The 15,689-nt window shown below is 36.7% G+C and overlaps 1 protein-coding gene across 5 annotated transcripts in view; it reads left to right on the top strand.

Moving 5' to 3' along the window:
- Positions 1 to 15,451, top strand: part of ANKS1B (ankyrin repeat and sterile alpha motif domain containing 1B) — a 396,726-nt gene extending 381,275 nt beyond the window's left edge. For 3 of the 5 annotated variants that reach the window (XM_053977912.1, XM_053977910.1, XM_053977913.1), the window contains 4 exons: positions 2,148 to 2,234; positions 6,821 to 6,958; positions 12,253 to 12,420; positions 13,530 to 15,451. In XM_053977912.1, coding sequence (XP_053833887.1) covers positions 2,148 to 2,234; positions 6,821 to 6,958; positions 12,253 to 12,420; positions 13,530 to 13,640 — 504 coding nt within the window. In that variant the 3' untranslated portion in view covers positions 13,641 to 15,451. The remainder of the gene's footprint in view (positions 1 to 2,147; positions 2,235 to 6,820; positions 6,959 to 12,252; positions 12,421 to 13,529) is intronic. The other 2 variants (XM_053977915.1, XM_053977914.1) reach the window with 1 other exon arrangement.
- Positions 15,452 to 15,689: the final 238 nt, after the last annotated feature.

Raw genomic sequence — 15,689 nt, 5'->3', positions numbered from 1 at the left:
GCTTCACCTTTATGGCAAATACCAGACAGTGGGAATTATACTGAAAAACTAAAATATGTGAACTTAGTATCTGTGTTTTTATAGCATATTGGAGAAAAGGAATTTTGCTGTTAAGGAGCTAAGGAAGGAGGTAATTACAACAATCAAAATGGAAAAGAAAGCTCTCCTGTGTGTAGCTGTTGGACTAAAGTGAAAGGACAAAAGTTGAATGATTGCTCCTTTGCCAGTTGATTAAAGTGATACTCTGATATTTGTGACTATTTTGTCTAGGATGAGCATAGGTGGGGTTTATTGCTTGTTATTCTGATAGATGTATGTATTGCAGCATCTCTACAGTCACTGTCATGCTTTCTGTGCATTGAAATTGACTTTTATGAAAAGATCTGTTTAAAGACCTGCTAAAGTGACACACACACACATACACACAGGTAACTGCTTGCTCTACTTTTGGGAGGGATACCTTTTCTTTCTCCACTCAGTTCAGAGGCATGCAAATCAGATTCGTGTTTTCCTTCAGATTTTGTTAAAATTCTTCAGGATGTTTTACCATTTAAGCTTTCATTTCTCAAAAGTGGTGAGCATTCGGGGTGAAAGGAGTTTTCTCTGGGATAAATTGACACTTGATTGCTGTCTCAAGTCTCTCATCATTTGATACAGAGAGATCCAACAATCCTCTCTATTACCCAGATGGGTGGGGCTCTCCTTGAAACTTTAATTAGAGGTTTTAGCCTGCATGGCATGGACACTAATTGCAGAACATAGCTGGATCTGTAGCTTTGAATTTTATACTAACAAAGTTGGAGCCTTGTTTGATTCTGGGAGGATCGAGAGCCAATAAGGAGAAATTATCACAGGGCATTTTTTTGTTTTAAGTTTCTGTTTATTTTGCTCTCTAGTGTTAGCATTGCCTATTTTTTCAAACATATTTTTTTTAGTTACAAATTGTGTTTTCAAGTTTCTATCTCTGCTTCTTTGGGCTTTTTTTGAATAATACAAAGCTACCACTGCTACTTTTGTTCAGCTGCTTTAATGATCTTCCTGTGTGCCAGTTCTAGACTTTTCAGTGTGTTTACACTCTCTTTCTGTGTGCTGATGTTTTTCATGTTTACCTGTATCTGTCAACAGTTCATTTCCTCTCAGGAAAATATTTGATTGATCTCTGTGATTGTTTGCAGATAGTCCCATAAATAAGCATTTTCTGAATGTTACTGTAGAAATTTTGTGTAGAATAGTCAGGTCCATCATTGTCATCAACCTTAAAATATTTCAAATCAGTTATAAACTATTATGCCACATTTGGGGGTTTTGTTTGGTTGGTTTTGGGGTTGTTCTAGTAAATTTAATCTGTAAACTAAAGATCTTTTTTTTTCTGCAGTGAACTTAAATCTGCCCCAAATATTTTCCCAGTCTGTTCAGCAGGAAATATGTTTGCTGTGTGCATCATGCTGAAGGCACACAGAAGTAGACTAGCATAAAAGGAGAAACAAACTTACAGGAGGGCATGAACTGTTGGTAGGAGAACCTGGCACTGAGGGAATGCAGAATAAGCCTCTGTGCTAATTCATGTGTAAAGCAGCTTCCAGTAGCAGCTGCACTCGGAAGTGCAGACAGCCAGACTGACAAGATACAGCGCTGGGCTGACAGATTGACTGGCAGGCTTAGCGGGCTGCAAGGATACCTCATGTCACAAATACAGCTGCAAAGAAGGGAAAAACAGGGAAATATTTCTAAATAACAAGTAATTGCAGCAAAGACATAGTACTACAAGAAGTACTGTGCTGTTGATTCTTCCAGCTGGGAAGGGCAGGAGAAGGGGAGGGAGGCAGCAGTGGATGGGGCATATGAGATAGATGTCCTGAACACACACATTTTGGGAAACACTGGTTGCATGACTGGTCTTTTTAAGCCTGGAAAAGTTACTTTATTCTCTTCCCATTGTGCTAGAAAGAAAGGAGAATTTTTACCATCCTCACAATAAACTTAAAGCTATTTTCGTTTTCTAACTACAAGAGAGCATAAACCCAGAGCACACCCGACTGAAGAAAAAGTAAAATATTTGTTTAACTTAAGTATTTAATCAGAAGAGAGCACTGTTATTGCAATGCAACACAACTCTAAGAATAATAATATCTTCACTTTGATTTCAGAAGTCTACAGAACAGATGAAGAAGGTACCAACCATTGTCCTGTCTGTCTCTTACAAGGGAGTCAAATTTATTGATGCCACAAATAAGGTATGTGCAATTATGGAATATTACCTTTTGTTTCTCACAACTAGGAGAAATACCTATGAAGGCAAGGCCAGAGAGGGGACAGATTTGCACTTTATGATTTCCTCTCTTTTTTTTCTCCTCTTTTGCCCAAAATGGATGTAATGTAATTACATCCATAATTCTGGATAATTCTGGAGAATTATCATTCTCCAGAAACTCAGTCTGGAGGACAAGTGAAGCAGCTTTAATGGCTTATTTGTAGAACATTGTGTCCAGCGTTCTGCTCTTATATGCAACCTTATCACAAAAGACATTCAGCAGGGCTGTGGAATCCTTTACCATATTATTTTCTATACAGTTCCATAAATATGTAGAATATATATATATATATATGTTAATTAACATAATTTGATTTGAAAAAAAAGTTGTCTCTCAATAAAGAATAAAGAAGTGGTTTTGTCCAGGGCCAGCAATTTTAAGAATAAGGAACAATAAGGAACACAAGCCTTGAATGTCCTTTCCAGACATTCAAATACCACAGCCTCTCCGTGAGCTGTTTTCTTGATGCTAGCCATTTAACTACCTGAACTGCAGCAGCTTCTTAATAGTTGCTATTCCTTTTTTTTTTTCCCATCTTCCTGTGTGGCAATGCTCCTGTGCTTTGTTTCTTACATTTCTAAATACATCCAAATCTTTTAAAGCCAAAGCCACGAAAGCAGAAATTAAGAGATCAAAGAAGGCAGTGATTGATAGAGCAATGGATTCTTGCTTAGCCAAAGTAAAATGTACAAGCTCTGTAAAGAGAAGTGAAGTAATGCATTAATTTCTCTTCTTTGGATGTCTAAAATGGCAAGGAAATACAACCCATACTGATGCTTTTATATGAGGAAAGAAATTATTTTTTCTGCTATGTGACTAAAACTGACTTAGCAATATAAAAAATATATCTGACAACCCAGCTACCTGACCAGGTTAATAGTGTTTATCGCAGCTTTGTTTTGCTGAACATTCAGACCTCACAGTACACCTGACCCAGTATCCTTCAAACTTGACAAATCAATCAGTTTTTAAGTTTAATTAGAACTGTGTTTTAAGTGACAGATGGAAGCTGTTTTGTGAACTTCTGCTAGAGTTTGGAAGCCATATTTAGAGTTAGAAGATGGCATAAAAGAAAAACAGAGGTGAAATTACTGTCGTTTAAAGTCTGGCATATTTGCCAGAGCAGAGAGACCAGAGATTCCTGTCTGCTCCTTTTTCCTTCCATTGATTCAAAACTGAGCTTCTACAACCCTCATTCCTTTTATGTTCTGTGATGTGTAGGGCATAAATCAGGACATTGTAATGCTATTAACTCCAACTTGGATAATGCTGTTTTCATCTCTTAAATCTCCTCTGTAGCATAAAAGATGTAACTGCAGTGTCCTTAGGTTTACAAAAAATCCCAGGAGAACAAAAGGAGCTTCTTCTGTCTCTTTGCACAGTGCATGGAGTCAAATTTATTTAAGATGGAAACCTGAAAGAAGTTTGGCAAATTGCATTAGATGGCTCTACGTGTCCCACTGAAACCTAGTAGTGCAACAGATATGTTTGATAGAGTTAAATATGCCACAGTCCAATGTTTTTTCTCAAGTGGTAGATTGCTTTCTCTCCAGTTCAAAATCTGCACTGCCTTTCCCTTCTGTAAAAACCAGGTATATAGCCTGCAACTCTTCCAGAAGCATTGTGATCATCCTTATCCACATTGTGCTGTTCCCAATTCCTTCAAGACCCAAACTGATTAGCCCTAAGGTGAGAGCCTATCCAGACTTGTACTGCTTCCATATGAGCTTATAGTTGACAGCACTGGGCACCACTTAGCAATAAACACATAGTTTATTAGCATAAAAACAAAACTAGCTAGCAGATCTGTGCTTGAAAACTCAGCTCTCATGGCTGTTCATCCTTTTCCTTTATGCCACCAAGCTAAGAATTTATCTTCCCAGGCAAAGTTTCAAGTGACGAAGGGGCCCTGACCTCATTCCACGACAGCTATTTCAGTGGCGCCTTGAAGCTTGGCATGACACCATTTCTTTGCAAGTAAGGCCAGAAAGAAATTACTGCTTAGGAAAAAGCAGACTCACAGAATTTTCTCGTGGCTCACAGCTCACCCTAACTTCTGGGTGATTTCTGCCAGAAGGGGGATTGGCTGGCACAAATTAGGCAAGCAAAAGGAAGGCTGCTTAGCAAAAACCTGGTCTCTCCAAGGTATTTCCTTGGCAGAACCAGAAATTACTTTCAGCTTCCCCGCTTTTTGAGAAGCACTGGAGGTTTCTTTTGCCAAACAGAAAGACAATTTTTAGAACAACTGTACAGTGTCAGTCAGTGTCTGAGGAGTGTACCCAGAGCAGGAACCTGGTTCATAACCTTCTACTTCCTACAGAATAAGACCATGGTCTACTGAAATGTGACAGTAGGGCACAGTAAACTCATGCACTGAAAAATGTTTACTTTTGAAAGGAGATCACATCATTGAGCAGCTAGGGAAAAAAACCTCAATTTCACTACCAATTTCTATCCAGAATATTTTGTTTAGGGATACTTTATATTATCCAAAACAGACTTGATATGTGTATGTTTCTAAAATTCACTTGATTTAAAATTGAAACATTAAAATAATTAATGCAAATCCCTGTGTCAACCCCAAGTCACCTAGAAAAAGTTTTAGCATAGCAGAGTTCTTTTCACATACGCTGCATAAATTCAGGTGATTACACTGTGGCTCATGATTTGGCATAAATCTTCACATATGATTTTAACACCTTCCAAGCTTGAATTCTTTCTGCTTTCTGAACTACAATGTTGCCAACACTACATCAATGACAGCACATTACAGGTCCATCTGTAGATGTCTAAATCCCTGGTTTTGGTATAATTCTAATTCTCATCAGAATCTTTATTGATGGTAAAAGTTATCAGTTTGAGAACAAAGAAAATAAAATGCTTCAAGTAACATAAAAAGCAAGCAATTGTTGAGCAGAGATTATACATGTCATTATAAATTGGCATATATTGAAACACAAGTACTGGTTTTGTCATTTTTATGAATAATGCATTAAACAGAAATAATCAAGTATGTTGCAACAATTTAAGAGGATTATTTCTTTTCTTCAGTAAATTTCCTTATCTCAATTTTCTATAATTTGAAATTTGGTATGCTTTTTATTAAGATTTTTCCTAAGTAATGATTTCTTCAATTAGATATGTTAATATTTCTTTTTATTAACTTGGCACCTACATGCAAGGGGGAAAGTTGCCACTTAGCAAATGAGAGAAGATATGGCAAAGCATCTGAAGTAATTTAGTTGTATGTATTAAAAAAAAAAAAAATTAAAAAAAGGAGGTGGAGGAAATGAGCTAGGAAGGATAAGAGAGGGATGAGGGAAAACCAGATATGCTCAGAGATTGTTTTAACTTGGATAGATGCCACCGTGGTGGCTGTGTGAGGAACTGGGACACTACAGGTGTCACCTGTTCCATGATGCAGTAGTGATGTCATGCTGCAGCAGGATATGTCACCATGGGCTTTTGTGGAAATGCCAGAGCTACAGCCAGCAGGGCTATAATTCAAGAAATCATATAAACTGACCCCTAAGTAAATTCCTATTCAGTGAATCATTCTCTTTAAACAAACTCTTTGAAACCTGTGTGTTGCTGAAGGCCTAAATCCTAAGCCACTCTGCTGTATCTTCATCTCTGGCTTCATGGTTCCTTTGGCCTGAACACAGTAATTACATATCAGCAGTTTATGTTATGAGTATTCATCATTTTCTTCAAAGCTTTAAGACAGTTTTTTTTTTTTATTCCATTGGACAGACATGCCCCACCTCTCTCCCAGTAGTGTGCTATAGCTTACATTGGCTGCTGCAGGTAGCGTGGCTCGCTGCATGAACGGCTTCATTTTCCTACATCTCTCCTACAGGATGCTGCTGTCAGTAGTGGAGATAAGCTGACAGTTCCCCCCGTAGTTACCATTTTAGTGATCAGAATCCTTTAAATTTCTCATGGTTTCAGTTATAAGGGGTGTTTGGTGGTTTTTTCTCCTGAAGAACTATAGCTAAAATTTGTCAAATAGCGTGTGCAAAAAGCTGGCTATTGAGCTTGCTGGGTTTCACCAGATCCTGTATGTCAGTAGACTGAAGCAGTGTCCCATTTTGATCTTTATACAAAAGCCCAGGAACTTCATAAGATGTTGATCTAGTGCTTTGAAATTGTATCTATTAATACAATTTTGAAGCGCTATACCAGCATCTTATGAAGTTGTGTCCTGTGTGCCAGGAAAGAAGTCTCTGTCAAAGGAACCTGAATAAACTGCAAAGCATAAGTGGTCTCATAGGGAAGACTCTAGAACATAATGGTTTCCTACCAGGCAGTTGGCAATTGGAGAGGGTAAAAATTCCAAATACCTGTGTAAGATCTCACATGGGGTATATTAAATCTCCTCTTTTCAGGACATTTCTGAAATACTTTGGTACAGTAGATCAACACAAATGTGAATCTAAACACAGCTCTTTTACAGCTCTTTTAAATGTAATTCTTAAATTGATTGAAAATATTCTTTTTTAAAACAGAATATTATTGCCGAACATGAAATCCGTAACATTTCCTGTGCTGCACAAGACCCTGAAGATCTTTCTACGTTTGCATACATCACTAAAGACTTGAAGACTAATCACCACTACTGCCATGTATTCACTGCATTTGATGTGGTCAGTTTATAGAAGATATTTCATTTAATAGTTCTTTCTATTCATAATAGTTACCTAGTTCTGTTAAAACATTTACAGGATATATTAATGGTGATTAATGGAAGGCATCATTAATTTACCCCAGGAAAAGATTGCTAGGGGATAGCAAAAGGACTTTTCTGGAGAAGAGCGAAGATTTTCTTTGATATCTCATTTCCCACTGGAAATAAGTCACCTCTGTCACCTCAGCTGTTGACTGTAAACTTAGCAAATAGCTTTTCATACAAGTATGGACATATAATTCTTATAACCTAAGCTATAAGCCTAAGGCTTCCAAAAGTTTATAACAAGTATTTTTGGCCAGCCATTCTGAAATCTCAGTACACACCAAAAGATTAGCTTTATTTTGAAAGTAGCAAATTAATTATTTAATTCTAATTTCCTTGTTCTGTAATTCTTGCCTACATATCTCAAAATGTTACCTCAGCAAAAGTCCTTGGAGCTCCTATTATATTGGTGGAAAATTTGTCATTTCTTCCTATACTTATATTTTTCATGTGGGGATGCACAAACTATTATGGTTTCAAGAAATCATGAACACGTATCAATTAATCAGTCATGCAGGTTTTAGTTAAATTTGGTGAACTAAATAGTGGCTAAAGTTTTTATGACTAAGATTTATAGTCTAAAATTTTCAAGAAAACTTACAGTTTGAGTTGTGCACAAGAGAAATTTAAGGTGCTATTAAAACTCCGAAATCATTCAAGAAAAATGTATAATGTGTATGAATTCTTGAAACATGCTTATATGAATATAAATAAGTTAAATCAAAAGAACAGGGTACCTGAACTGCAGCTTTTTATTTGGAACTGGGGAAATAGTTAACATGCATAGCAATAGTGTGTGAGAGAATATAAATAACAAGATGTACAGGTATATTAGAGGAATTCTAGCATTTTGGTTGAGTGCTTTTGTTATTTAAATTCTCTGCTGGCATTTTAGTATCCACAGGGAGTAGGAAAACTTGGAAATTGTGTTAAAAATAGATAGACAATGATCAACAAGATACTACATTATATAGGTCTTAGTGATGTGTGAACAACTGAAATTAGGCTGATTGAGTGAGGTTATTATTTCTCCTGGTCTATTTAAATTGTACTTAATGGTTTTGAAGTACTGCAGTTTTGTTTATAGGTTTAGTAATCAAGCAGAAATGTAGGCTCAGGTATTGCAGATGAAATTCATCTCCTTTTTTGGCAAGGGAAGAAAAGTGATCTAGGAATAATTACATTTTGCCCACTTCCTTTAATATCCCAAGTACTTTAAATGGCTATTTTAAACAATGAAGAAACTTTAAGTGTCTTAACTTAGTTTTCTCCTGCAACCTAATCCTCAGTTGGGTGTTACCTACTCAAATATCTTCTTTTTGTGTTGTTTTTTTTTTTTTCCTCAGGAGTTAGCATTTTTGATTCAAGTACAAGCTCTGTAAAAACTAGCTAGATGTTCAGAGTGCAAGCATACCGTGAATAAAATTTTCTATTTAATGCCTAATGTTCATGTTAAACTGATCATCCCGTTTGCTAATAGAAACAATTCTACCCATTTGCCAATGGATAGAAATACAGTAATTTTAAGAAAATTGAGGTTTAAAATGGTAGAAATCCACAATAAGATGTAAGGCATTTTAAACCATGTATATTTTGGTAATACAATATATGTAGTGTTATGAAAAAAAATCATTCTCTCAGGTCCTTTAGTTTCTCAGGAAATGTGGGCAAGAATCATTTATTTATAGGTAGGAAAGTATTTTAGTGTAGTGACATGCAACCACAAGCATTACTGATACTATTTAGGAGTAACTGTACATATAACTTTAACTCAAAGTTAAAATTCTAAATTGTAAAAACATCAGACATTATTACAGAATATGGAAGGGGAAAAGGTTTGGAGGAAAAAGAGGATTTATTGCTCAGTGTTTGAGATCCACTTCACTTTCATTCTTTTACTAAGCAGCTTTAAATCTATGAGTGAAGGATTCCTTCTGGAGAAACAAACCATCAACACAGCTCCTATATCAATTTCTGGTTTGTGTATTGGAGATACCCAAAGTAAGTTCCATCAGATAATCATTCATTGCCCAGTGCACCTATGAATAGAAGGCAACAAAAAAGTCAGTTAAAATGTAAGGAAACAATTAGCCATTGTAATGGGTTGGCTGAGTTAAAGCTGAAGAATCCTGAATCAGACTTGGGCTGGGGCTCTGAATTGTAGCTTTGCCAGGCAAATAAGGCAGTTGACCTCATTCCTTGCCTCCCAGAAATTGTTGTTTACAGGCATTGGCTTACTCACTTTCCCTGTCTGCCTTACCAGGCAAGGAGCAGCCTAGGAAGCACCACAGGCATTTCTCTCTCTCCTTTCTGAGGTGCTTGATGGGGTGCTGTGAGAATCAGTGTCTCCTACAGCAGCCAGGGGCTCTACAACATCCATGCTAAGCATGTGTCAGAGAGGGAGACCTGTATCCTTCCTTTTGTGCCACGTGTTTTTGAACTTTGGAACTTATTTGAACTTCTTTTAGTTCAAGTAATCTCCTCATTCCATCAGAAGAATTTCCACAATGGATTTTGGTGTGGTTTTCTACCCCTGTCCTGAAGGGAATCCTGTTCCTACCTGTCCAGCACAGCCCCTGCAAGAATCTGTACCAACTCTGGTCCTTATAATCCTCTCCCAGTACTACAGGCAGGAAATTCCTCAAACCAAGTTTATTTACTTATGGGGTTTTTTTCAGATAACTTTTAAAGATTTCACAAGGTACCGTTTTAAAGCCCTCTTTGCCTCCATTTGCAGACTTCCCTTTGTCAAGTCTCTACCACAGTATACAATGTATGAAATTTATGTACAAGTTATGGTTCAGTTTGCATTTCAAATATTGAACAGAACAGTGAATGTTCTATTTTATTTGCTATATTTCAAATATTTATTAACCAGAGAAGCAGTTACACGTTTCTTATGGTTTTCAGGTCCCAGGCAGGCATGGTTTTTTTCATTTTACAGACAGCAAAGAAAAACAGATAATAGTGGCTTTATACAAGATTCAGGACTTAAACTAAATTTATGGCTCAGTATGGCAAACTTTCAGTCTGTCTCTGATCCCATCTCCCAAATTTTCAGGCTTGTCTCAATGATCTTTTGGTGTGCCAAGCTGGGTGGTGTATTTTTTCAGTCCTACTAGTATTGCAGCCTGCATATTCTCCAACAAGCCATTCCTACATCTTGTCCTGCTGATGTATTCCTTGGTAATATTAACAATGTTCGCTGCAGGCAATCCCATCATGATATAGTACACTCTCTTACTGTCACGACAGCTGATTCTAAAGACATCTCTCTTCAGAATAATATTCTTATCCCATTTAAATTACACTTCATTTCAAATTATATTATTCTCTACATTTTTAACAACTATACTCTGTTGCTCTTAATTCCTTGGCCAGAATTCTGCTAAAAGGCAGAGCACTTTATAACAGGCTCTTTAGTTTTTCTTTTATTATTCCACTGGCAAACTGCAGCCTCAGTGTTTTTCAGTTCTGGACAGTTTCCCTTGAAGTTTAAGGGGAGATAATTTGGAGACTACAGCTATCAAATCAGGCAGACATTTTTATTTGGGAAGTTGTAAAATTTTGGCTGGCTTGCTGTTGTGACTGTAGTCGTAATAGCAGAGAGCAAGTCCCAGTGCAGGAGTATAATTGTTTCCTGTCTGACCCAACACAGAGCAGAACTGGCACCTTTATAAGAAGCTCTTATAATGAGCAAAATACACTGATTTTAGCCTGTATTATATCAGTATACATCAGTGATAAAAAAGGAATTGAAATTCTTCAGGGAAATTAAAGTATAAGGCATGAAATACAATGCTTGTCCATTCAACTTTGTTTTAATGACTGAGGGGGCTGAAAATAGTGTACTTCCAAGTGCATTGCATTGCTTTCTCACTTTCTGCAAACTTAACAGTTAGACTTGATTAGTAAAGACATAACTCATTTGAAAAAGCATCAGAAATGTGGGAATTTTAAGGGATTACCTAGGTTCAAAGCAATGCAGAGTTGCTTCCTACTATAGGCTATGGAGATTGAGGAAGGAGAGGGTAACAGCTGAATCATATGAAAGATTTATGAATTATTCCAAGGGGAGTGTAGGACATCATATGGAGGCAAGCCAACAAGCTTGCCTTTGCTCTGCAGGGGTTCTAAACATTATTGCAGAGTTAGTAGCCCAGAAATAGGCTCTAGTAGGAGCCTAAAAATAGGCTCCAGTAGGAGCCCAAAGATAAATATACAAAAACAAACCCACAAACCTGAAGAAAAATTACCATAGAACTTCACTTGCCATTTAGAGTAAGGTCAAATTTGAAACTCCCAGCTGCTTTTTCATTGATGTATAACGGTACTGAAAAGATATTTATATCAACCCCTCTGAAACCTCATTCATGCTTTATAAATATTTCAACAGGTTTTCTTCCCAATATTCTAAGAGGATTTAAAGTATTTCACCTATAACACTGAACTGGTTTTAGGCATAATAGCCTGACTTTTTGGTTATGCCCACTAACCTACCTTCCCCTTGCTTACAGGAGTGTTGTTACACAACTGTTTGAGCTCAATTTTACTTCTGGAGAACCAAATTCATGAGAAGGTTTACCCCAGGACTTGCAGCACACACTTGAAGTGGCGCACTGACCTGCACACACAGCTGCCTGCCACTTCATCTGTCAGTTGGAGTACACACTTCAAGCCCTGGCTCTTTGTCCCTTTGAAAGCATCACACCCAGGCTGCAGCCTCTTCCTGTGCTGCTCGGTGAGCACAGAGCATCCCAAGGCATGTGCCCGGGGAAGCAGCACGTCAGGCTGCTGGCTCTGGAGGAGGACGGGTCAGCACAGGAGTTCTGAAATAGAGCGAGGCCAAATGTCACAGTGCAAGAGGGGCTGGATCCTGAGAACAGCAGACATGGGATAAGTTGGGAAGGTGGGAAGGTTAATGTACTTGTTCTAAAAAGAGATGACAACACACTCACCCACTCATGTTTTCATGTTTAGTAAGATGTTTTCAAGGGGTTTAGAAGTAATTACTTTCAATACAGTAAATTACTTTGAGATCGTTTTTAATCAATGAGAAATTAAATGACAGATGTAAACATCACAGAGACTGAGGAACCTATTACCAGCGTGATTTTAATTATTTACCTTGCAAATCACTACCCTACTTCATGTATCTGACAATAATTCAACCTCACCTCATTTTTAACTGTTTCTGTTTCGTTCCAGAATTTAGCTTATGAAATCATTCTTACACTAGGACAAGCATTTGAGGTGGCCTATCAGCTTGCACTACAGGCACGAAAAGGGGGTCATTCTTCAACCCTTCCTGAAAGCTTTGAAAACAAACCCTCTAAACCTATTCCCAAACCACGTGTTAGTATTCGGAAGTCAGTGGTAAGTAGAAGGTAGTAATGCATGCAAAAAAACCCAAAATTCAGCTATACAGTTAAGAGTTTATATACTAGAAGCTGTACAAATAAAAATACCTTTTGAGTCAGAAATGCTCCATCACGCCACCTCTGCTCATCAGCTGGCAGGGTTGTGTCACCACAGCACTGCCAGCCATTTCAAACAACTGCTTATTTCAGATTTCTCCAGATTAAGATGTTGCTTGGTTAGTCTTGTGTCTTATAGTAATTACTGAACTTTAATTCATTTGCTTTAATCAATGCATTCTTCTCAAACTCTGTGGTTTCATGGACTTTCCTAATCTATCACCTAACTTGTTTGGTATACAATCATGGCATATGTATCCTAATCAAATTACAAATCCAAATCAATTAACAATTATCCTGTCAGACCAAGCAACTTCTTTTCTTTTCTTACCCTTTTTTTTTTTTTTAATCTGGGATTCAATATACCTTTTGAGTACTAATCACAGACTCCTAAGAAACAAAGCTCATTGAAGCATACGTTTTGATTGCCTTAAAAGTGCCTTCCTGAAGTGCAGAGATGATAGAGAAATATTCTTTTACAGTAGAGCTTTTAAAAAAATTATGAAAACTATTATAAATTAAGTGATAACACAGGCTCGGGGTGATTTGGGAGGGGAAGGAGAAAAATGATCGCACACTGTATCATAGTCACTGGCTATAACGTGAGAACTGTACTCTATAACACCTAATTATTGGGTGAGGGGAAGCGGGGGGGAAATGTATGACTGTACACTTTGTCATCCATTGCCACAGAATCTTCCTCCATAAAACTTTAAGTAGAAACATTTCCTGATGCCATCGTCTGTCTCATTAGCGAACAGACTTCTCAGGATGAAGTGTGGCTTTAATGAACTATGATGCCCTATAGCTTGGGGGTAAACACAGCTCTGATCTCAACAGGAAGAAGAAGGCAGCCATGAGTACTTGGGAGTGTAGACACCACCATACTTGCTGCTGTACGACTTTGTCAATTCGGGATTTGCCCTGTTAGTTTAAAGAAAAACCCTCTGCTCAAGCTGCCGTGCACGGAGATGGTAACCCGTCTGTATGTTTGCATTTGTCTTAAAGCAGATAGATCCATCCGAACAAAAGACTCTTGCGAATCTACCCTGGATTGTTGAACCTGGACAAGAGGCCAAAAGAGGCATTAATACCAAGTATGAAACTACAATTTTCTGATACAAAACTGTCCCCCTGTTCCTTGTTGTGCCTTGCACGCCAAGCAGTCACAGCACAGCCTTTCCTTTATGGCAACGTTTCAATCCAGCAGAGAGGAAGACTGCACTGTATGAGTGGCCTTGTAACTAACAAAAAAGGCTGACAGTCATTTCTGGTGATGTTCTTCTTCCTGCAGCACTGACTGAAGAATGACACTATATGAAGACTTTTAAAATTACAGTCCACAAGAGGAGTGAAAACCTTATTTTTCGTGCAGTTCTCCCTTGTGACTCTGCCACAGTGCTTTCTTTGATTTCTTATTTTAAAATTCTACTTTTTAAAGAAAAAAAAAAACAAAATGTCTCTAAACTAATACTAATGCTGCCTATGAGTAGAGTATTTGATTGGGTTTTTTATTCAAATCTTGGCAGTTTTTAATTGAAATAGAACCAGAATTAGTAAATAGATTATTTGTGAAACCACTGAATTCATTAATAATTACTGTGTTGAATAAAGAATTCATTAAAGTGACAAGAAATTAGGCACCCTGATTTCTGTGTGCACTGATTTTATATGTAATCATTGATGTCCTTTGATCCTCTACAGAAATAAGAACCTCTTGCATTGTAGCAAAGGATCAGAGATTTATGAATGGATAGAAAAAGGTATTAATAATGCACAGAAAACATTTATTAGATATTTTTATGGAAGAGAAGTACTATAGGAAAAGATATGAATATTTATGGAAGGAAGCCAGATTAATTATGAGAAATGTTGTTTATTTTAAAGTTAAGTAAATGACTGCAATTGCAGCATTATGAAAATTATAAGAGTTGTAGCATCAGTGCACTGGATGTTCTGTGTGATCAGTCGGAATGAAAGTGGAATGGTCATTCTACTACACCTACATATAGTTTATGCAGTTCAACATTGCTATAGCCATGCATTCTAATAGTATTTTTAAAAAAATAGTCTCAGTGGTTCTAAAAAAAGTCAAAAACATGGATTTTGCTATCAAGATTTCTGTCACAGAAAGCTTATTTGGAAGAGTGTTGATAAAATTCTACTGCAAAACATTTTCTAAATAAAAACAGCAAGAAAAAGAAAAAAATTCCAAAGTAATAAAAATGTTTTCATGAAACAAAATAATTAAGCATTTGCTTAATATTTGGTTAAATAAGGTTTACTTACTTTTTCTTTAAAGTGTTTTAATTTTTTTAATGTCTGTGGAGTATTTGTATAATACCATGATGTATATTTCTGTAGAACTGAAATTATAACGGTAAAAATATCATTATAGGAGAAAAATTACATTTTAACGTATATTGTTCTTTCCAGTCAAATTGTGAATCATTTTGAAGTTCATTATAGAGATATTGATAAATTGTGTGGTTGTCTTAATGTTTTTTTAATTATTATTTCATATCCAGCTGAGGTTTTTCAGTTAGAATCATCAGTTGGTATATTCCAAAAAATGGATAATTGAACTTGGTTTAAAACTGATAATTGTATATGGTTTAGTTAAACCTAATCATAGCGCTGAGTGATGACATCCTTTTAATACAGTATTCAATTTACTTGAACAAAATAGTTCCTTGTACATATTTTTGCTTATTCACTGTTGATATGTACTTAGTCAACTGACAGTAAAAAAAAAATAACACTAAAAATATGGTACCAAAAGGAAAATTGTATAGGAGAACAGTAAATAGTAGCCTCACTGCAACAAATACTTATGTAAATATGCTTGGGCTTCCAGTTATAAATTTTGTAATTTTGTCATTTATTTATATCCTATAAAAGCACACAAAATAAAAGGAAGTTGTACAGTCCCAGCTTTGTGTATCATTTTATCATTGCTAAGGGAAAGCAGGGGCCTGATGCTAAGGATACTAAAATCGGTGAAAGATCCCCCCCCCCTCCCATTTCACTGATTTCACTGGGCTTTGGATCTTGTACCAAGGAAAATTAGGAATTGCTGTGGAGAGAATTTTGGTTTGCAATAGAGATTCTGTTTACAGATGATAAAAACATCACACTTAGAAGTCCTCAATTAACTGGTTCTTCCAC

This window comes from Vidua macroura, chromosome 5, assembly GCF_024509145.1.
Source record: "Vidua macroura isolate BioBank_ID:100142 chromosome 5, ASM2450914v1, whole genome shotgun sequence".
NCBI classification, from domain to species: domain Eukaryota; kingdom Metazoa; phylum Chordata; class Aves; order Passeriformes; family Viduidae; genus Vidua; species Vidua macroura.
The sequence above is the reverse complement of the archived record's forward strand: the minus strand, read 5'-3'. Positions and strand labels throughout refer to the sequence as shown.